Genomic DNA, 22,707 nt, shown 5'->3' on the forward strand with positions numbered 1-22,707 from the left:
GCGCTGTTTTCTTGTCAAATCCGGTCATGAGTAGGGACGCGAAAGAAGCGAAAAGGTTGGCGCGACAATGTCGCCTGAACAGTCGCAGGGACATCTCGAAATTCACCCTGGAGGACCTGGTGGCGAAACATCTCTCCGACGACCTAATGGAAAAATTCAAAATCAACAAAAGTCACCGTGAAACTTTGAAGAGTTTCCAATCCGAGTACTGTAAAATGACCAAACTGAAGGAGTACCGGAGAAAGTTGACTCCCTTATTCCCCGAGGTCCCCAGGTACAATACCGCTTATTGTACCTTGAGGAGTTGCGCCGATCAGTGTCCCACTATGAAAATGTCTTGGTTCCAAGAACTAGCCATACGTAAAAAGGTATCTACCGCCAGAACCAAAACGTTCCTTTCTGTTTATCATCAATAATTCCAGATTCAAAAAAAGTCCCTGGAAGCGAAATACCCTCAAATAATCGACGGAATAATGACAGAAGCGAAAGAACATTTCGTCCAAGTGACCCACTCGGCAGGAGTGAACCTGAAGGTCCTCACGAGGGGAGGAGAAGAGGGCAGATTCGTGATCCCCCCTTACAAATACTTGGGCAGGACCGAACGTTACGAGAATTTCCTGCTGATGCGGGAGGAAATGGCCACGAAATGGCTACTGCACCATCATTTGGTGCGCAGGATTCTGCACGAGTGTGTCGTTAATTTGCCTGAATTATTATGCAATATTAGGTGAGTTTCACAACAAGATAAAATGTTTTAAGCACGTCCCTGTTCTATTCACTTCGCCTTCTTCATTAAGACTCTCCTTTTGTCTCCTAGTGGTGGAGTTATGCTTGTATATACAGTTAATTGTTTTATGAGGATAAAATATTGACTTAATTCTTCGTTTCTTAGCAATTTAAGAAGCAAACCGAACGACATAAGAGAACTGGAAGCGATTTTCAAAAAATGCGTGGAAGAAGCGGAAAACTCCATGAAAAAGCTGCACAACAAAGTGGTCGAAATCGTCGAACACGACCGGACAAAGTCGAAAATGGGCCCCGCGGTCTACTATCGGATTTTGCGCACTTGCAACGGCCTAATGTCCGTCTATTTGGGTCAGGCCCTGTATAGGACCATCGGTCACATAGTCACAGTGACCGGCAACGAGGATCTGGTCCCCTACTTGAAATTATCGATAAATTATAAAGAGAATTTAGTCCTACAGCCCACCTCCGAGGACCTGATCATAATTTACAGCCTGTTCATTTCCAAGTTGGTGGATATCGCGAAGAAGTTTCTGGTGTTGGAGTATTTCCAGAAGAAGAACTACGGATTGAAGTATCTGTACGTCAACGTCACCGATGACTTCGTCTTTGAAAAGATTAAACAGATGGCGAGCAATATTGCAGCCCTGTACGTTCCTATACGGGTGTACGTTAGTAAACTCGACCAGGACTTTTCTGCCATTTATACAGACCTGGGGGTGTTAAGTAAGTTTTCATTATCAATCTGTCTTAAAACATTAGAATGAGTAGACAAAAACTTCTTTTGAGTTCAACATGTGCTCAAGGGTAAGGAGGCGGTTTTGTTTACATACATATCCACCGATTCTCTATTGCCAAGTTTACACACATTTTTAAAAGAGTTTTAATAAAAGAAAGGTAAGAACACAAAGTCAAGGTCTCATCAAATCAAATCCATATAATTTTTTCAAAGCTACACGTGTTTCGCTCCTATCGGTGCATCATCAGGCCTAAAAAATACATTAAGATATTTTTCACAAAACACAAAAAGAACGCTTATAAATTATGATAAAACTCATTACCTGGACCTATACAGATCACATTACAACTAACAACAAAGGAAAGCTAAGGTTAAAAATTAAAAATTAAAATTAAAATTAAAATTAAAATTAAAATTAAAATTAAAATTAAAATTAAAATTAAAATTAAAATTAAAATTAAAATTAAAATTAAAATTAAAATTAAAATTAAAATTAAAATTAAAATTAAAATTAAAATTAAAATTAAAATTAAAATTAAAATTAAAATTAAAATTAAAATTAAAATTAAAATTAAAATTAAAATTAAAATTAAAATTAAAATTAAAATTAAAATTAAAATTAAAATTAAAATTAAAATTAAAATTAAAATTAAAATTAAAATTAAAATTAAAATTAAAATTAAAATTAAAATTAAAATTAAAATTAAAATTAAAATTAAAATTAAAATTAAAATTAAAATTAAAATTAAAATTAAAATTAAAATTAAAATTAAAATTAAAATTAAAATTAAAATTAAAATTAAAATTGAAATTGAAATTGAAATTGAAATTGAAATTGAAATTGAAATTGAAATTGAAATTGAAATTGAAATTGAAATTGAAATTGAAATTGAAATTGAAATTGAAATTGAAATTGAAATTGAAATTGAAATTGAAATTGAAATTGAAATTGAAATTGAAATTGAAATTGAAATTGAAATTGAAATTGAAATTGAAATTGAAATTGAAATTGAAATTGAAATTGAAATTGAAATTGAAATTGAAATTGAAATTGAAATTGAAATTGAAATTGAAATTGAAATTGAAATTGAAATTGAAATTGAAATTGATATTAAAATTAAAATTAAAAATTGATGTTGCAGGCAAATCAACTGCCCTCTTTCAATGTTCTAAGCTGATAGTTAATAACTTGATTCTGGTGACATACAATGACTTTAAACAAAACATATCTTAAAAATAACAGTTTTTCGGACTTTGATAAAATATCAGCTAAAATAATTAAAAACACGACTTACTGCTTCATAATTAAAATAAATAAAATCTAAGAAACAGGATAAGTATCCTCTAGCTTCAAACTGGCAACGATTAGGTACTCCTATTAATAAAATAGGATGCAGTTTAATGGGGATCTGATATTCTTCTATAAGCTGCTGAAATGCACTCAACTACTTGGACGAAATAAAAATTTTCTTACGGATAATTGAGTTAGAGTCTGCTTTTCTATAAACTCTATATCACTTGGTAGAATGCCCTCAAATGCCTGGAAGAAAGAAAAATATTCTTCCAGGCAGTTGAATGGAAATTTGATATTTTTATATGAGCTGCTGGAATGCGCTCAACTGCCTCGACATTTAATTAAATAAATTAACTGATTGACCCAAGTGATTTGCAGGAAACTTTACCGAGACGTCCGACGACGCAGAAGCAGTTGCAAAATTCAATTTCGGCTGCGAACAAATTCAACACTACCAGGACTACATCAGGAAGGCGAGCAGCATGCTGAGCAGCGAGTATTTTGCCATCGGTCAACTGATCCTATCCGAATACGTCATCACGATGAAGGAGTCCCTCGCCCTGGTGATCGAGAACATTTTTAAGGAACTTTGCGGCATTCACTTGATGGAGGACGATAAGATATGTCAAGCGTTCGAGGACTTAAAGGCTTACGCTCTGAGTAAACCGTCTACTAGTGAGGACTTAATCGCCCAAGGTATACTTATTATTAAACACGACCTTGTCTTAGTTACTCCGTCAAATGGTAAATACATATATTTTTCATTAAAATTTTTTAGGCAAATACATGATATGGGTAAAGACGGTTTTACTGCACGAGTTGAGGGAACGCATCGAGCTCGCCTTGACAAACATTACCAAACTAGTGGAGTACGGTACACTGACCAAGGAGCATATGGCCATGAACGCTTACACGGTGCAATGGCTTAAGAATATCGAGCCGATATTGGACATTAACTCGAGCATGTACGAACAAATCAAGTTCGAATATGAGGAACGGTTGCAGGCCACCATTAAATACGTTAACACTACGATAGAGACCTTAATGCCTATGCTAGGTAAGAAATTATTTAACCTGCTCTAATTGCTCCGCCCAATTTTGCCAAGGCTTTTACAATTTACACTGTTTTTAAGCTTGCGTGGACGAAATGGACGATTTCGAACGTTGCAGAGAATACGTGAACTATATCAAAGTTCACCTGGTGGTCCTGAAGGACCTGAGGGAGAAAATCACGTGGATAATCAAAGAACAGTTGTGCCTAGGATTCAATCCGAGCAGTTTTAAGAGCGTTGATGAGGTGGAAAACTGGTTATACCCATTTTTCCACTTATTAAAGGTCTGCATGAACATCCGGAGGCACATTAACGTGTGGCTAGACGGTCAATTTGAATTTCTAAACAGCGAGGAGGTAGAGCAAAAAGTGGAGGAATACATGAAGGAACTGCTGAAGATACAGAAAACTTATCGGATTAAACTGAGGTGGAAATAAGGGGGCATTTTAATGTGCAATTAACAACGTATCGTTGTTTTAGGCAAACCAATACGGAGTTTAACCAGTTGAGGTTCTTTGGGGCCCTGGACGATCCCGATTTATATGCCTGGCCCTCCCCGTTGAAGTTAACCGCCCTAGGGATTCAGACTTTGAAAGACTTTAGGCCCGCGATGACTTTGATTAGGATTATGTGCAACGATGCTTTGGTAAAATGATGATTTTTATTTTTGCCCTTTCTACTCGTCACATATCACTTCTCCATTACGTCCTGGTTCAATTGGAAATTGTGATTTTCTCATGTAGTGTCACTTCGTTTACATGAGAACTTTTGTAGACAAATTTTCTAGTTAAAATTTGATTGGAATATTTAACTGTTCTTCAGATGAAGAGACATTGGAAAGAAATGAGCGCAATCGCTGGATTCGATCTCACCCCGAACGCCGGCACGTCCCTAAGGAAACTCACCCAAATGGGCCTGGAAGGAGATTTGGACAAATATGACGTCATTAGGTACTCATTATCATTATTATTCTTTTTAATATAAAAAAATTATAAATTCTTAACAGTTCCGGTGCCACCAAGGAGAGAGAACTCTACAAAAATTTAATAAAAATGCAAAAAGAGTGGGACGACATCATGTTTAAAACCGGACAATTTAAGGACACCGGAGTGACCATTTTAACTGCCTTGGACGACATCCAGGTAAGAATAATATGGAAATGATACGTCCCTGTCTTTTAAACTCCGCCCCCATACTCAAAACCACGCCTGCCACGATCGTCTTTAATCTACTTTTATATCATGTTAGTGTTTTATATCATATCATGGTGGTTGGGGTGTGGCTCTATGAGCAGTGGCGTACCAACCAATATTTTTTAGGTTATTTTGGATGATCACATACTGAAAGCCTTAACGATGAGAGGGTCGATCTTCGTAAAACCGTATGAAACCGAGGTGAGAGGCTTTTACGATAAATTAGTGAGGATTAATTCGACGATCGACGAATGGGGCAAAGTGCAATCGCAATGGCTCTATTTACTGCCGATTTTTTCATCTAAAGATATCGTGGCTCAGATGCCTGAAGAGGGAACGCTATTTAAAGAGGTAGCAACTCCCATACAATAACCTCTAAATGTTCACTAAATTAATCTGATTTAAGGTAAACGACACGTACAAGAGATACATGGATGTGGTGTTGAGAGATCCGAGGGTGTTCGTTGTTGCCGGTGCAGAAGGCGTCTTGGAAATTATGCGACACTGCATCGAACTGTTGGAGAAAATCAATGAGGGGGTTACCAATTATTTAGAGAAGAAGAGACTTTTCTTTCCGAGGTACGAGGAATATTGAGGAAATATTGATGCTAGATCTATAAATCGTAGATGAATTATTTTACGAATATATTCCAAAGAATAATACAAATTTACTGAAAAAGTTGGTCCGATCAAAACTCTCCTAACTACGAAAATCCTTAACCTAAAATGACGTTTTTACCCCCAAAATCCATCCTTGGGAATTTTTGTTTGTTTGTGTAAAAGAGTTATTAAGATATTTTTAGTGGTTTTTAAATTATAACCAAAAATGTCTGGCATATACGTTTCAAAAGTTCAAATTTGGTGGTGGATGGAACTTTCTTGACAAAATTGCCCCTAGCTCAATGAATATTTGAGGTATAAGAAACGTTCATAAATGAAATTATTGGGAAAGAACACACTTTTCGACCAAACCTATCTTAACTACTCAATTTGTACCCTTAAATCAATCCTTTAAGTACCTCCTGAGTTACGTCCTAAAATGTTCTCTAACCAATTCAAATCCAGTAAATAAATATTCCAAGAACATTCAAAAATCTGTAGAAGTTTCCGAGCCTATTCTCCCAAACCGAAAATTTGCAGGTTTTTCTTTCTATCCAACGACGAAATGCTGGAAATCCTCTCGGAAACGAAAGACCCCCTCAGGGTGCAACCGCACTTAAAAAAATGCTTCGAAGCCATAAACAAGCTCCACTTCACCGACAAACTGGAAATCCTCGGAATGTACAGTCAGGAAAACGAAAAAGTGAACTTTAGGGCCCAAGTGAACACCAAAGAGGCGGGCGGGAGCGTGGAGAAATGGCTGGTGCAGGTCGAGGAACAAATGGTCGTCTCCGTTAGGGACCAAATTTTAAAAAGCTATAAGAACTACTTCCTCATACCAAGGACCCAATGGGTATGTCTAATGGAAAACACCCTTTAATCCTTACAAGGGGGGGGGTTTTTAGGTGCAAAAGTGGCCGGGACAAGTGGTCCTATGCGTCTCACAAATACACTGGACCTACAACGTCCATAAGGCTCTTAACAACGAGGAAAACCTCACCGTTGCCACCTTTTTCGAGAGCCTCAGGGTCTCTCTGAACAACATCGTGGCCTTAATACGTGATCCCAGTTTAACCAACTTGTCCAGGATCACTGTTAAGGCCTTGATCGTAATTGACGTCCATGCCAAGGATGTGGTTGTGGTGGAGGATTTGCTGAAGAAGAAGGTGGAAAACGACAAAGAGTTCAAATGGTTGTCTCAGATGCGGTATTATCTAGAAGAGGATGAAGCCTTGGTCAGGCTTATTAACGCTACAGTAAAGTATGCTTATGAGTATTTAGGTGAGGTTAGGTTTTTTTTAATAGGCATGCTGCTGCAACTTTGTTAATACTATAGGTAACTCCGATAGATTAGTAATCACTCCATTAACGGATAGATGCTATCGCACGCTAATTGGTGCCTACCATCTTCATCTAAATGGGGCTCCGGAGGGTCCGGCCGGAACTGGAAAGACCGAAACCACCAAAGACTTGGCCAAGGCTCTGGCCGTACAGTGTGTCGTCTTCAATTGCTCTGACGGTCTGGATTATAAGGCCATGGGAAAGTTTTTTAAAGGTATAGATGGATCATTATTAATTGCTTATAGAAATGATGTATAAAAAACCGATTTTTGTCCAGGATTGGCTTCCTGCGGGGCTTGGGTGTGCTTTGATGAGTTCAACCGTATCGATATCGAAGTATTATCGGTGGTAGCTCAACAGATTCTCTCGATAGTGATGGCGGTCCGGGCGAATTCGTCAAAGTTCAATTTTGAGGGAACCGAGATCAGTTTGAACCCCGCGTGTTACGTGTGCATCACCATGAATCCCGGGTATGCCGGTCGATCCGAATTACCTGATAATTTAAAGGTTAGTATAAAATAATATTTTCCAATTGTTGCAATACAAATTCGTTTTTCCTTAAATGCAGGTTTTATTCAGAACAGTGGCGATGATGGTGCCAGATTACGCGATGATAGGAGAAATTTCTCTGTACTCATACGGTTTTGAGGATGCCAGGAACCTTTCGGTGAAAATCGTCACCACTTACCGGCTCTGCTCTGAGCAGTTATCCTCTCAGAACCACTACGATTACGGTAGGAGAAACCGGGTTGCGAGATTTTTAAAAAAATCATCAAGATTTCAGGCATGAGAGCGGTAAAATCTGTCCTGTCAGCGGCAGGTAATAATAAGAGAAAAACCCCCGATGAAAACGAGAATATTCTACTGCTAAGGGCGATTTTGGACGTGAACCTACCGAAGTTCCTTAATCACGACTTACCGCTGTTTGATGGTAACCCCGGGTAAGTCTTCTAATGGGGACATTTGCAATCAATGATATTCCAGGTATAATTTCCGATTTATTTCCTGGCGTGGTGTTGCCGCAGGCGGATTATTCGGTTCTGAGGGGTGCGATGGTGACCTGCGCCAACAAGAGACGTTTGCAGCCAAAAGAGAGTTTTCTGATAAAAATCATTCAGACTTATGAGATGATGATCGTGCGGCACGGGTTTATGCTGGTCGGGTACCCCAATGCGGGTAAAACCTCCACTCTACGGGTTTTGGCCGATAGTTTGACGCTGCTGAACAAGCAGGGGCACGGGGAGGAAAAGGTGATTTTCCTCCTTTTAAAGACTCTTCTTAATTTTAATTTTCCCACCCTCATCCTCATTTTTAGGTGGAAACTCTCACCCTGAACCCCAAATCCATAACGATGGGTCAACTTTACGGCCAATTCGACCCGATCTCCTACGAGTGGACCGACGGCGTGGTCGCTACCGGATTTCGTAACTTCGCCACCGACCTCAGCCCCAACAGGTTACCTATCTCCCTCTCTTCCCCCCAAAAACCATAACCTCAATGTCTTGTTATAGGAAATGGATCATTTTCGATGGTCCAGTGGACGCTGTCTGGATCGAGAATATGAACAGCGTACTGGACGATAATAAGAAACTTTGCCTTATGTCCGGAGAGGTTATGTCTATGACCAACTGTATGTCACTGATTTTTGAGGCGATGGATCTGGAACAAGCTTCACCCGCCACTGTACGATTATTTATTAATTAATTAACTAATTAAATCTGCAAAATAAATTGCAAAGGGGCAATTTGATATTTTTTAGATATTCATTTAATGGTTTATAGGGATTCGACTTTATCTTTAGGTGTCCAGGTGCGGAATGATTTATATGCAACCGGAAACGCTCGGCTGGAGACCGTTTGTGGATTCTTGGTTGCCCACTTGCAATCCGGAGTGGTGTTCCGGGGAACAAAGGCAGTACGTTAGTGCACTCATTGACTGGATGGTGCCGCCCTGTTTGGAGTTCATCAAGGGTAAATGTGTTCAAGTAAGGCACAATCCTAAAACTCACACGTTGTCTACGTTATTTAGTATAACGTTTATTTATCTCTTGCTCACTTATAAATCAAGAACTAAAAACAAATGATTATAATAAATTCAGTGTGCATGTTTATGTATAAAGGACACTATACTCACGTCCTCTTTCTATTTATAATTTCCAGTTTTGCAATCCCGGCGAAATTTGTCTGGTGCAAAACTTCATGTGCATGCTGGAAATGCTACTGAACGACGCCTGCAAAGCGAGCACGAAAAAAGAAGAGGAATTTAAGAACATGTACATCTGGATCCAAGCGAGTTTAATTCAGGCGGGAGTAGGTCATCGCCAAGGGCACTTTCGGGATTAAAAAAAAAACTTGTTTTCCTAGGTTTGGGGACTCGCCTCCATATTGGACTTTAATTCGAGGCAAATGTTTGACGAGTACTACAAGCAACTGTGGAGGAACCAAATCGAGGACCAACAGTATCCCGAGTACTTGGAGGAAAAGGTGGAGATCGCTATACCTAACGAAGGGATTCTGTTCGATTATGCTTATAATTATAAAATGAAAGGTAGGAGTATTTGACGAGACAAATATTTGTCAGCATATAGACGTTTTGAATATTAGCATTATGTAAGCAAATATATACGTTGTTCTTTTTGTTCCAGGAAACTGGAAATACTGGCCGGAAATCGTGAGAAGCGAGAGGGTCGACGAGTGCAAGAACATCTTACAGGCCCTTATACCCACAGTCGATACAGTCAGGTAAGTTGAATTATCTGGTTCTGAAAAACAGTTCCTTGAAGGTGGTTTTGCTTTAATGTGTCGAAAGTCAAGGATATCTTAGAAATTGATGAGAAAGGCCTAAAAATCTTAATAAAGTAAAATTGTTTTTGGTTTTTTTTTGACATTTCTTAAATGCCTTGTTTTTCCAGATTCTCAGATTTTTTGTTTTTGGAGTTCTTGATTTTTTAATGCTCTTAATTCACATCTCCGAAGATTTTTCTGAAGCACCTTTCCAAAAGTTTCCTCCTCTCATCTTAAACGTCTCATAAGGTTCTTTTAAATTTTTTGCATAACCTTAAATTAAATCAAAATCTGAGTTTCTTGCAGTTTCCTTTCAGATTCCTTCTGATTTTCCTTGGCTTTCTTTGTCAATTATTCCCTCTAAAACAAAATATCCAACCTATGCAACTACAAAACATCCCTCCAAAAAAAAAATCCAATTTATTTTCTCATTAAAAGGTACATGAACCTAGTGGACATGCACATTCGCTACAAGAAACGTCTTCTACTCATGGGTCCCACCGGTACCGGCAAAAGTTTCTACATCCAGGACCTCCTGATGAGCGGCCTGGATAAAGAAAAATTCGAACCGGGATTCATCACTTTTACCGTCCAAATCACCTGCAACCAGACCCAAGATTTGGTCATTTCCAAGCTGAATAAACGACGCAGGGGCCACTATGGGGCCCACAAGGGTAAAACCGCCGTATTATTTATCGATGATGTTAATATGCCTTTTAAGGAACAATACGGGGCCCAGCCCCCTATAGAACTGCTCAGGTACTGAACCTTAAAACGGCTCAATTTTTTCTGGTAAAATCAAAAAATTTTTTTAACAGGCAATTTTTCGATCATAAAAACTGGTACGACCTAAAAAACACCGAACCGATCTACTTGCACGACGTGCTGTTCATGGGGGCGATGGGCCTAGTGGGGGGCAGCAGACAAGACGTTTACCCTCGTTTCCTAAGGCACTTTAACATATTTTCCATAAACGAGTTCAGCGAGGAGAGTATGTCGAAGATATTCTGTAACGTTCTCCTGTTGGGTTGGAAGAACAACGGGTTTCCTTCGGAGATCATTTCGGTGGTGAACCAGACGGTGGCGGCCACCCTCGACATTTATAAGGCGGCCATAGAGAACTTGAGACCCACCCCGTCGAAGAGTCACTACGTCTTTAATTTGAGGGATTTTTCGAGGTTAATTCAAGGTAATAATTTTTGTATACTTTTTTTCACTTTCTAACGCGTCTCACCTTTTAAAAACACCCTGGATTATACTGAAATAGTACTCTTCTTAAATTTTCATAATTTTAAAATGACATCAAGTAATTTCAATACGATCATCAAAGATTCCAGGGACTCGTTTATTTACCTAAAAGTAGGTCAAAAGTCCACTTTTTCACTTTCTACCGCATCTCACCTCACAGGAACACCTTGTATCATAATGAAATTGTACTTTTCTTACGTATTATTAATCTTAAAAAACGGGACAAATCATTTTAATGCGATCGTCAAAGATTCGAGGGACTCAGATCGATTTATACTCGTATACTCAAAAGTGCGTTACAAAATTATATTTCAACTTCACTTCAAAAATCGTTATTCAGAATCTATCATTTCTTGTATAAAAAATATTCAAAAATTAAAATTCTGCTACCAATTTAAGGTTTTAAATCAATTTTTAAATCCTATGAACCCCTACTTATTTTGCTAAGAACCCAATTCCATTACGGATTTTAGGTTGCGCTATGTTACGCAAAGAATCCGCGGACAACAAGAAAACATTCTCGAAAATTTGGGTCCACGAGGTGCTCAGGGTTTTCTACGACCGCTTAATCGAGCAACAGGACAAGGACTGGTTGTACGGAAAACTGCGCAACTGTGTCAAGGACAACTTTAGGGACATTTTTGAGCAGCTTTTTGATAATTTCCCTAGAGATCAAAATGGTAATTATTATGCCTTAAGGATGCAGCAATATATGGTGGATTTATTTACGATATTGTTTCCAGGTTTGGTGCAGCAAGAGTCCATGAAAAACTTAATGTTTGGCACGTATTTCGACCAGGATTCTGATGAGGATAAACGATACGAAGAAGTGGCCGACCTGGAGGCTTTTAGGAACCTCAGTCAGAACTGTTTGGACGAGTATAACGCCACCCATAAAACCAAAATGGATATTATCTTGTTCGACTACGCTTTGGAGCATTTATCTAAGATTTGCCGGGTGTTATCCATGAATTGCGGAAGCGCTTTGCTAGTAATTGAAACGCCATAATTGCAGTTAAAAGTTTTACTGCTAACCCACTTTTTTAGGTGGGAATTAGTGGTTCGGGACGTCAATCCTTGACGAGATTGGCCAGTGAAATCTACGGACACACCTTGTTTCAACCGGAAATCACTAACAAATACACCATATTAGACTGGAGGGATGATATTAAGAAAATCTTGAAAGAGTCCGGGGGTAAAGGGAAGCACAGCGTTTTCCTTATATCAGAGGGCCAAATTAAGGAGGAAAACTTTCTGCAGGATGTTGATTGTTTACTGAATTTAGGGGAGGTACCCAATATGTATCAAATCGATGAGAAACAAGAGATTTTGGATATGGTACGATTGGCGGCGCAAGGTACCTAAGTCTGTCCTAAATGTCGGTGTTGTATAAAAATCCCAAATATTCTTTTTAATTCCAGGCGGCAACAGAAACCTGGAAATCAGTCCCCTGGAAGTATTCTTCTTCTTTACCAAACGCTGCAAAGAACGCCTCCATATTATCCTGTGTTTTAGCCCGGTGGGCTCCACCTTCAGGAATCGTCTCCGATTATATCCCTCTCTGATCAATTGCTGCACAATCGACTGGTTCGAATTGTGGCCGGAGGAGTCTCTGATCGAAGTCGCCCATAACTGGATGGCCGAGATCAATTTATCTGATGAAATCAAGCGGGTCTCCGTGGTAAGTTTATATATTAAGTTGAGTATTAAGATTTAAAAGGATGAAAGTGAAATTTTTAGGAGGCTTGTCAATATTTCCACGTGAAATCCATCAAAGGTTCGAACGAGTTTTACGAGAAAACCAATAGGAAAACTTACATAACCTCTGCCTCTTACTTGGAGCTGATCAAATCGTTTACGGTGTTAACAAATAAGAAACAGACGGAAATTATGGCCGCGAAGAATCGCTATTTGGGCGGTTTGGAGAAATTGCACCACGCCTCGGTGAGCATCAGTGAAATGCAGAAATCGTTGGCCGAGTTGCAGCCGCAATTAAAGGAAATGAGCGAAAAAGCCACCGAGATGCTGAAGAAAATCGAGAAGGAAACTCTAACGGTCGAGAAGATTTCCGCTGTGGTCAGAGAGGATGAGAAGGTAAGTCCGGTCCTGAAGTGCTTAATAAGGGAGTTAGTCGTAAGTCATATTGTACAGGGTGTCCATTTATAAAATGACACATTTTAACTGCTTATAAGTCGACAACGAAAAATGACAACAATGTGCGGTTTTCACATTGTTGTCACATAACTTCATTCATCGGTTTTTTTGACAGTGTTGCCAAGTTTCAAAATTTACCTGAAATAGGAGGAAAAAAATTGATGATTTTGGCTATAGTTGATCATGGCTATGGCTTGTAGGAAAATTGTCAAAAAGGTGTCATTTACTAAAATTGGCTCTGTTAAAAAGAAAATAATGAATTTAAGACAATTTATACATTTTCGGAAAGGGGATTTAACAGGCTTTCATGTGAAATTAAAAAGTACCTACAGGGTGTTACATTTAAAATTTTTGAGAAATCGGCCCTTGAAAATCATCAATTTTTTCCTCCTATTTCAGGTAAATTTTGAAACTTGGCAACACTGTCAAAAAAAAACTTTTGAAGTTCTGTGAAAACCGCACATTGTGTCATTTTTCGTTATCGACTTATAAGCAGTTAAAATGTGTCAGGTTATAGATGGAAACCCTGTATTTTAATATTTTCTGGATATTCTATGGACATTTCGGGCATTTATTCTAGGTGGCGAATAAACAAGCGGCAGCGGCGCAAGCGTTAAAACAAGAGTGCGAGGCGGATTTGGCCGAGGCGATGCCGATCTTGAACGACGCCATAGCCGCCCTCGACACCTTGAAACCTGCCGATATCACTTTGGTGAAATCGATGAAAAACCCCCCCGACGCCATTAAATTGGTGATGGCGGCGGTTTGTATCATTAAGGGGATGAAACCCGATCGAGTTCCGGACCCTTCTACTGGCAGAATGTTGCTGGACTATTGGGGACCCAGTAAAAGGTCTGTAATGATTTTTTTCTGACACTAGTGAACTAGTCTTGAGGCCTCATGGCCTGTTAGTCGATTTTCAACAATCTTATTGATACAAAATTCATGAAATTTTACGTAGAATTCAAAAATGAAATAATGTCACAATATGTAGTATTTCATTTAAATTCAAAAATCTCATCCATTATTCTCTAAGAGACCAACATACAAAATTGACGAAAACACAAAGTCACGGTCTCACAACATGTAATTAAACGGGCTACACGTGTAGCTCGAAACACGTTCAGCCCGTAGAGCGAATCACGTGTAGCTCATTTAATTACATGTTGTGAGACCGTGACTTTGTGTTTTTCTTTGTTTTTTCGACAATATCATTTAAATTGTTGAAAAAAAAATTAAAAATTAAATTTTTGTTATTAAAAAAAAAATTGGTAATATAGGAACGTGGAGCCTTTTGAACCTGAGTCTATTTCACCTACTTTTGAACATTATAACTCTCTTTCCAGGTTATTGGGCGACATGAATTTCCTACAATCCCTGAAAGACTTCGACAAAGACAACATAAAGCCCGACGTAATGGCGAAACTACGAAAAGAGTATCTGTCCAATAAGGATTTTAAACCGAATGTGGTGGCCAAGGCGAGCAGTGCCGCCGAGGGGCTCTGCAAATGGATTATCGGTATAATAAATAATCAACAAACTTAAATAGTGTAAAATAACATGAATTATGTTGCAAATTAGCAATGGAAATGTATGATAAAGTGTACAAGATCGTGGCACCGAAAAAGGCGAAACTGGATGCCGCCGAGAAAGAGTTTGCGCAAATGATGGAAATGTTGACGGAAAAGAGGAACGAGGTGAAGAGGTTGGAGCAACAGTTGGCGGAATTGAACGAGAAACTCGACGAAGCCTTGAAGAAACAGAAGGAGCTACAGGACAGCGTGGAGTTGTGCAATAATAAGTTGATTAGGGCACAGAAGCTTATTGGTGGCTTAGGTATGTATGACTTAGGATTTACTTCTATGCCTGATTTATTAGAAGTAACTGATTTTTTCTTACCTACAGGTGGTGAGAAAGTGAGATGGACAGCTTGCGCGGACGCTCTACAACTCCAATACGACGGTTTAGCGGGAGATATGCTGCTGGCCTGTGGAATCATTTCTTATTTATCGCCGTTCAACAGCATTTTCCGATCTAGTTTGGTGAATGACTGGCATAAATACGTGAAACAATTGAAAATTCCCACGGCGGACGTTTTCAGCATGGTCTCCGTACTTGGATCAGACGTTAAAATTCAGCAATGGTATATTAGCGGGTTGCCTAGGGATGATTTTTCTACGGAAAATGGTAAAAAAATTCACCCTTTTCAAGCTAGAATTCCCCTCAGGATAGAGGGTTTCCCTGAAGTAAACTCCACTCACAGTTTTAATTGGCGAAAAATCCACATTAACCAGTCCCATATAAATTCAACTTAATGACTTTCCAGGTATAATTATGGATAATTCCAGAAGATGGTCCTTGTTTATCGATCCGCAGGCGCAAGCGAGCAGCTGGATAAGAAAAATGGAAAAATCCAACAATTTAGAAGTGGTCAAGTTCTCCTATTCGGATTATATGAAAAAAATCGAGACATGCGTGCAACTCGGATATCCGGTTCTGGTAAGAACGAAAATCCGGTTCAAAGGATCAAATTATTTTTAATTTTGTATAGATAGAGAGTATTGGGGAGGAACTAGAGGCTGCCCTGGACCCTCTACTATACAAGAAAACGTATAAACAAGCGGGCATTGAGGTCATCAGTGTAGGCGAAGACGTTATCGAATATAACAAGAATTTCAGGTGGAAGTTTCCTTGGAAGTTTCATGAGTTTTAAATTAATTTTCAATGATTTCTAGGTTATACATGACGTCAAAGCTAAGAAATCCCCATTATTTACCGGAGGTGTTCAATAGGGTCACTATTATTAACTTTGCATTGACTTTGGAGGGACTACAGGACCAATTGTTAGGTAAGTTAGGACAAAAATTGACTCCACCCTTTTTGTCAGTGAAGTAGATTTTAGCGAGTCTGGTTCACGGCAGCTGTTGAAAATTTCACGACTGTTCTACCCTCAAGGACTCCTCTATATTAATGTGAAAAAATCATAAATATATATTTGGAGGTTGCTAAGTTCTGTCCAAAAATGTCTTCTAAGGAATACACATTTTGATGTAGCAATTTGAGTTTCAAATTTGATGACTTTTAACGTCGTTGACAAAATTGTACATATTTCGTAAAGTTTTTAAGGTACAAAAATCGTTTTGATCTTAAATTATTGGATACAAAATGCCGATTTTTCCGTAAAGTTCCTTTAAAAATTTTAGAATTATTTTATGAAAATATTCGCAAGATTAGTGAAAATGTGCCTAGAAAATTTCCAAAAAAAAACGTCTTAACCAAAAGTGTTCTAACTCCCAAAATCTGTAACCCAGAATGACGTTTTTACCCTCAAATCCATCCTCCGGCTTCCAATATTACGCTATGAAAAAATTATCAAAATATCTTAAGTTGTGTCTAAATTAGGGCCAAAAATATCCTCTTATCAATAAAACCTTGATATTGCAAGTTGAGTTTTAAAAACATTAAATCAAAAAGTTTTTGATGTAAAAAAATCGTTCTGATCTTTAATTATTGGTCAAAAAACGCTCCTTCTCTTGCCAAATCTTTTTTACGAGTATTTCAATCATTTCACGAATATATTTCTAAGAATAGCAAATATTTACCTCGAGTAAAACTGCTCCAAAACTCCTTAACCCAAAACAGAACTTTTCTCTCATTTTTCCTCATTTTTAGGTATCGTCGTTGCCGTAGAAAAGCCGGAACTCCAACAACTAAAAGAGGAACTCATAGTACAAAAGGCGGAAAACAAGGCCGCCCTGGAAAACACCGAAGAGAAAATCTTAAAAACCTTGTCGGAAACTAAGGGGGACATCTTAGAGGACGAGACGGCCATCCAGATCTTGGACGATTCCAAGATTCTGTCGGCAGAAATCCGGGAGAAGCAAGAGAAATCGTTTGAAATCGAAAAATCCATCGAGGAGTTCAGAGTGAAGTACCAAGGGGTGGCCGATCATTCGGCCGTGCTTTATTACTGTATATCCGATCTGGCCAATGTGGATCCGATGTACCAGTACTCCCTCGAATGGTTTATCAATTTATACATCGGATCCATACAAAAAGCGGAAAAGTTCCGGAGTATAGAGAAACGTTGCCAGAGTTTAATTAACGCGTTCACTTTCGACTTGTACAACAACATCACCAGGTCGTTGTTCGAAAAGGACAAGCTGCTGTTTTCCTTTCTTTTGTGCTCGAAAATAATGATCGCCCAGAATAAGTTGAACGAGAAGGAATTTATGTTTTTCCTCACCGGAGGGGTGAGCGTGGAAAACCCTTTGGAGAACCCTTGTAAGCATTGGCTGCCAACGAACTCTTGGGACGAGATTTGTCGGTTGGACGATTTAACCATTTTCAAGGGGTTTTTGAAGAGTTTCTACTCGAAACACGAGGAGTGGAAGAAGATTTATGACAATTATAGTGAGGACTTGGTGTGGCCGGAACCGTGGCACAGTTCTTTGTCCAATTTTGGGTAAGAAAAATCATTGTTTAAGAAAGTTGCATGGGAACTTTTTAAAAAGTCTTTTTTAAAAAGCAGGTCGCACACCTACGATACAAATGTTGCGCCACAAATGCTTTTCCACAAATGTATCGGACAGTATTTAACACGCGCGTGTTATTTAATTTGGATCCACACACCTAAGACGCATTTGCTACCAAACGGCATTTGAAGCCACACCGCATTTGGGTTTACTCCCCGGATAATCAGCCTGTCCGATATTTATTGCGACGTGTCGTGTCACATTTTAAAATAAAAATGAAGAACGACATTACATAGACCATTTTATTTATTCAGGAAGTAGAGAAATATTATATGACCACACTTTGCAGGTAACATTCTATAGTAAGCTTGAAATTCATCATGACTTAATAATTGCTTTGATACTTCAAAATTTCCCTTTTTGGAACAACCATTTTTATAGGGATAAACCCAGTAACGACGTTTTCTTCGGTTTTGACTTAATAATTGCCACATCAGAAGACGACAACATGGCTACAAATGCGGAACAGAACTAAGCCTTGATGTGCGTGCTTGTACCGCATTTGTGGCAAATGTACAAAATGTTGAACGAAATTATGTCGAAAGGCAAATGTGGCGCCACCTTTGTAACTTAGGTGTGCGGCCGGCTTTAAGGGGGGGGAAAAACGTCAATGTATTTACCAAAGACATCTGGCATATTCTTATTGCATTTCAGGCGGCTCATTCTAATAAGAGTCCTACGTCCCGACAAACTAACCAGAGCCATCCTGCTGTTCGTCAAAAACGAACTGGACGAGCGTTTCGTGCGTCCCCCGCCCTTCAATATCGCCCTTTCGTACGGCGACTCATACTCGCTCTGTCCTTTGATTTTCATTCTCTCGCCCGGCATCGATCCCATGGCCGCCCTGGTCAAATTTGCCGAAGAAATGAAAATGTCCGAGAGGTACCTCTGGACTGTTTTCATCCTGTTTAACCACACACCACCCGACCCTTATCGTTTCAGATTTCGTTCGATTTCTTTGGGTCAAGGTCAAGGTCCGATGGCCCAGGCGATGATCGAAGAGGGCCAGGAAACCGGCTCGTGGGTCTGTCTCCAGAATTGCCATCTGGCCACCTCCTGGATGCCCAGCCTGGAGAAGATCTTCGAGGGTCTCGACTACTCGAACACCCACGACCAATTCCGGTTGTGGTTGACCAGTTATCCGTCTAATAAGTTTCCGGTTTCCTTGCTGCAGAAGGGGGTGAAAATGACCAACGAGCCACCCACAGGTATGTACAGGGTACTCGAAAACAGAAGAGACTTTCGTTTTATTGCATGCACCCGTCATGATAATTTAATGTCTCTCTAAAGGGTTGCAGAACAACTTGCTGAAGTCATATATCAACGATCCGGTGAAAAATCCGGATTTTTACAACGGCTGCGAGGGGCACGAGGAAATGTTCGCGCGGCTCCTCTACGGTTTGGCATTTTTCCACGCGGTGGTGCAGGAACGACGGACTTTCGGCCCCCTGGGCTGGAACATCCCCTACGGGTTCAACGATTCAGATTTCGACATATCGGTGCAGCAATTGCAAATGTTCATTAACGAGAGCGAGAATCCTTTCGAGGCGCTCTCTTACCTCATCGGAGAGTGTAATTATGGAGGTGAGTTTGAGTTTTTCAGTTATTTCTTGTTACCAAAAAAAAACATAAATCATAATTATAATGAATATTTTTTGCATTTAAACTCTCTTAGTAAATTAATATAAATTCTTATTTTACGACCACGTTTCTACCCTGAAAATAATTCTCAGGAAGCACCCTACATTAACCTAAAAAAATTATGAAAATATCCTGAGAGGTTCTCGAGTTATGGCCAAAAATGTCCGCAAATTAATAAAAATCTTGATATTAGAATATGCGTTTGAAAAACTACAAACTCGAAGGCTCTTTGACCTTGGTTCATAAAATTATTTTTAACTCGGTGAGTTTTTGAAGCACAAAAATCGTTTTGGTATGAAAATACTTTGAAAAAAATGCCCCTTTTTCCAGTAAAACTCTTTTAAACAAATAAAAAATTTTTCTTTAAAATTTTTAGAGACATATTTGAGTCAAAAAAAATACTTTAACCAAAATTGCCTTTACGACCCAAATATTTAACTTACAATAATGTTTTTTTCTCCAAATACATCTTCAAGAACTCCTCAATATCAATGAAAGAAAAATCATGAAATTATTTCCAGTGGTTCCCAAAATATCCACGAATAAACGTCTTGATATTCTTTAAGAGCCTAAACGAAAACCGCTTTAACGATCCAAATATATAATCTACAACGATGCTTTTACTTTTAAAGTAATCCTTAGGAACCGTCCTAAATCCGTAAATATAAAAGTACATGAAAATATCTTGAATGGTTTCTGAATTACGCCTAAAAAGATTTATCAATGAATATGAATTTCAAAAACTTCAAATTCGATGGCACTTGGTCCTTAACTGATAAAATTCTTTCTAACTCAGTAAGTTTTTGAGCCACAAATATTGTTCTGGTATAAAATTATTGGTAAAGAAACGCCTTTTCTTCGAGTAAGACTCCTATAATAATATTTTTAACTAATATTTAGCAAAAAATTCGAAAATTACAAAGAAAATACAGCCAAAAAAAACACTTTGCCCAACCAAAACTGCCTTAACTAACCAAATTTTTAACCTACAATGAGGTTTTTAATCTCAAATCCATTCTCAGGAACTCCTCGACATTGTCCGGAGAAAATCATGAAAATATTTCATGTGACTCCCAAAACGTTGATAAACCGTGAAACTTTACTTTTACACTTATTAAGCATTTCGCTATTTAATTAATTTGCCTTTATAGGTAGAGTAACGGACGATTGGGACAGAAGACTGATAGTAACCATCCTCGAGGACTTCCTGAATCCGAAAATCGTCTCCAAAAAGAGTTACGTGTTCAGTAAAGTGGGCGACTGTTACGGTTTACCGGAGAAAATCGAGTACCCGGAATTCATCCGACATATCCAGACTTTGCCCGCCCTACACCCGCCGGAAGTTTTCGGGTTGCACACGAACGCGGGGATCACCAGGGACCTACAGGACTCCCGGCTGTTGCTCAGTTCGGTTTTGATGGCTTATGGGGAAACGTCGGGAGGTGGAGGAGGTAACGAAATTTCCCAAATATATTCTCATAATGTCTTCTGGTGACTCTTATTTCTTGTATAGGAGATACGGATAACTTCATCAGCACCGTCTGCTCGGACATCTTATCAAAAGTCCCAGACCCGTTTAACATTGCCGAGGCCTACAAGAAATACCCGGTGGAATATACCGAGTCCATGAACACTGTCTTGGTGCAAGAAATGGAGCGGTTCAATAAACTTCTGAGGACCATCAAGGGCTCCTTGGTTACCATGTTAAAGGCCCTTCAAGGTACTATTTGAATAGACTTTTTTTTAATTAAATCTATAGTCAATATTCTCGTATAGGATTGGTAGCAATGTCCCCCGCCCTAGAGGCTTTCGCCACCTCCCTAATCCTGGCAAGGCTACCGACCGAATGGACGGCCGTTTCCTATCCCTCCTTGAAAAATCTCCCCAATTACGTCGGGGATTTTCTGAGTCGCCTGGAATTCTTACAAAAGTGGTTCGAATCCGGCAAACCGGCCACTTATTGGGTGTCCGGGTTCTTTTTCACTCAAGCCTTCCTCACCGGAGTGAAGCAGAACTTTGCCCGGAAGTACACGATCCCGATCGATAAGTTGACTTTTGACTTTGACATTCTGAAGACTGACGTGGTAGAGGCCGCGCCCCCAGATGGCGCCTACATCTACGGACTATTTACCGATGGGGCGAGGTACGATCGGACTAAGGGGGTGATCGCCGAGCTTTTACCGAAGGTACTCAATGACGTCATGCCTCAAATATGGATCATACCGATCAAAATGGATCAGTACAATCCAGGTGAGTTCAAGGAAGAGGTTTATTGTCTTCTTAACACTTTCTGTCTCACTTTTTTTTGCTTTCAAAATTTTAATCAGTTACTCTAGTTTTCTTTTGTTTTTAATCCCCAAAAACATCTCAGATTTGCAGTATCACTTGGCTTTTCGGAAATGTGGAAAATTTTTTGGAAACTCCTGGAAAATCCAGAAAATTACTTTAATCTTACTAAGACCTTATCAAAGGTTTAAAAAAGTGGCTGCAAAAGTGCTAATGAAAATCCTACTTTAAATGCCTGAAAAATATATTCCAGGATTTGGAAAGTATTTGAAAATATTCTCCGGAAAGCTGATAAACAACGATTTTACTAAAAGAAAAAATGAAAGGGAATTTTCCTTATAGGGAAAATATAAGAAAATAGCTCCAAATGGCTGCAAAGAAAAGCTACTTTGAAAGTCTGGAATATCTAAGAAATTGCCTCGAAAGCCTCGGTGCAAAAAATGCCTGGAATAAAATTGAAAATTCTTTGAAGTTGAAGCGTAAAATTCTTAAAAAGAGAAAGAATGTCTGGATGATGCAAGATAAAGAACTTAAAATGCCTGTAATAGATTGGAGAATCCCCATTCATTTAGTTAGTTTATTTTTCAAAAGCCTGGACTAATAAAAGGCAAAATCGGAGAGTAAGGAAAAAATTCCAGAAGCTACGAGTCCTCAAATGTCTTGGATGTATCTGAAAATTATGCCAAAATTAAAATTAAAAACCTACTGGAGATCCTAAACTTAATAACTTAGAGCCTGTAGATAAAAACTTGATCTTTTTTCAGGTTCTCGCTACTTATCCCCGGTATATAAAACCTCTGCTCGAAGGGGGGTGTTATCCACCACCGGTCACTCCACCAATTACGTGTTGCCAATTTTATTGAACACCCTGGAGCCTCCCTCTCATTGGATCAAAAGGAGCATGGCCCTGTTATGCCAACTGGACTAGATGCATTCCGATTTTATTTTATTTTATTTATTTTAAGGGTAATTTTATAAATAAATTATTATTATTTGTCTTAATGAAATTTTCTGAACCTTAAAAGAAACTGTCAATTTAAAATTCATGTCATAGGCACCTGGACTACATGTCTATGTCCTTCAGATGATTTGGCAAC

General features: G+C 38.8%; 1 protein-coding gene across 1 annotated transcript; it reads left to right on the forward strand.

The window, feature by feature from the left end:
• On the forward strand, positions 1-22,608 carry LOC126736390 (dynein axonemal heavy chain 7). The gene is made up of 46 exons (XM_050440718.1): positions 1-368; positions 423-727; positions 893-1,470; positions 3,156-3,473; positions 3,556-3,834; positions 3,911-4,256; positions 4,310-4,475; positions 4,652-4,779; positions 4,836-4,971; positions 5,149-5,373; positions 5,429-5,601; positions 6,163-6,475; positions 6,528-6,903; positions 6,959-7,177; positions 7,241-7,470; positions 7,532-7,697; positions 7,748-7,894; positions 7,948-8,213; positions 8,279-8,418; positions 8,475-8,646; positions 8,765-8,947; positions 9,123-9,272; positions 9,327-9,510; positions 9,608-9,704; positions 10,185-10,505; positions 10,565-10,935; positions 11,468-11,674; positions 11,738-11,985; positions 12,042-12,351; positions 12,416-12,675; positions 12,735-13,088; positions 13,729-14,000; positions 14,495-14,667; positions 14,730-14,984; positions 15,054-15,335; positions 15,475-15,647; positions 15,700-15,827; positions 15,884-15,996; positions 16,821-17,613; positions 18,338-18,565; positions 18,626-18,891; positions 18,974-19,267; positions 20,476-20,775; positions 20,838-21,044; positions 21,101-21,574; positions 22,375-22,608. Exons 1-46 carry the CDS (start codon positions 27-29, stop codon positions 22,536-22,538), a joined length of 11,832 nt encoding a protein of 3,943 aa, XP_050296675.1. The 5' UTR covers positions 1-26; the 3' UTR covers positions 22,539-22,608.
• Positions 22,609-22,707: the final 99 nt, after the last annotated feature.

Source organism: Anthonomus grandis, chromosome 5 (assembly GCF_022605725.1).
Source record: "Anthonomus grandis grandis chromosome 5, icAntGran1.3, whole genome shotgun sequence".
Classification (NCBI taxonomy): domain Eukaryota; kingdom Metazoa; phylum Arthropoda; class Insecta; order Coleoptera; family Curculionidae; genus Anthonomus; species Anthonomus grandis.

Bases quoted from the DNA above. Each gene is read 5' to 3' on its own strand.
- LOC126736390 (XM_050440718.1), top strand. From the start codon at position 27: ATGAGTAGGGACGCGAAAGAAGCGAAAAGGTTGGCGCGACAATGTCGC. The intron at 7,895-7,947 runs GTAACCCCGGGT...ATGATATTCCAG, and splicing joins CGACTTACCGCTGTTTGATG to GTATAATTTCCGATTTATTT. The intron at 9,273-9,326 runs GTAGGTCATCGC...TTGTTTTCCTAG, and splicing joins CGAGTTTAATTCAGGCGGGA to GTTTGGGGACTCGCCTCCAT.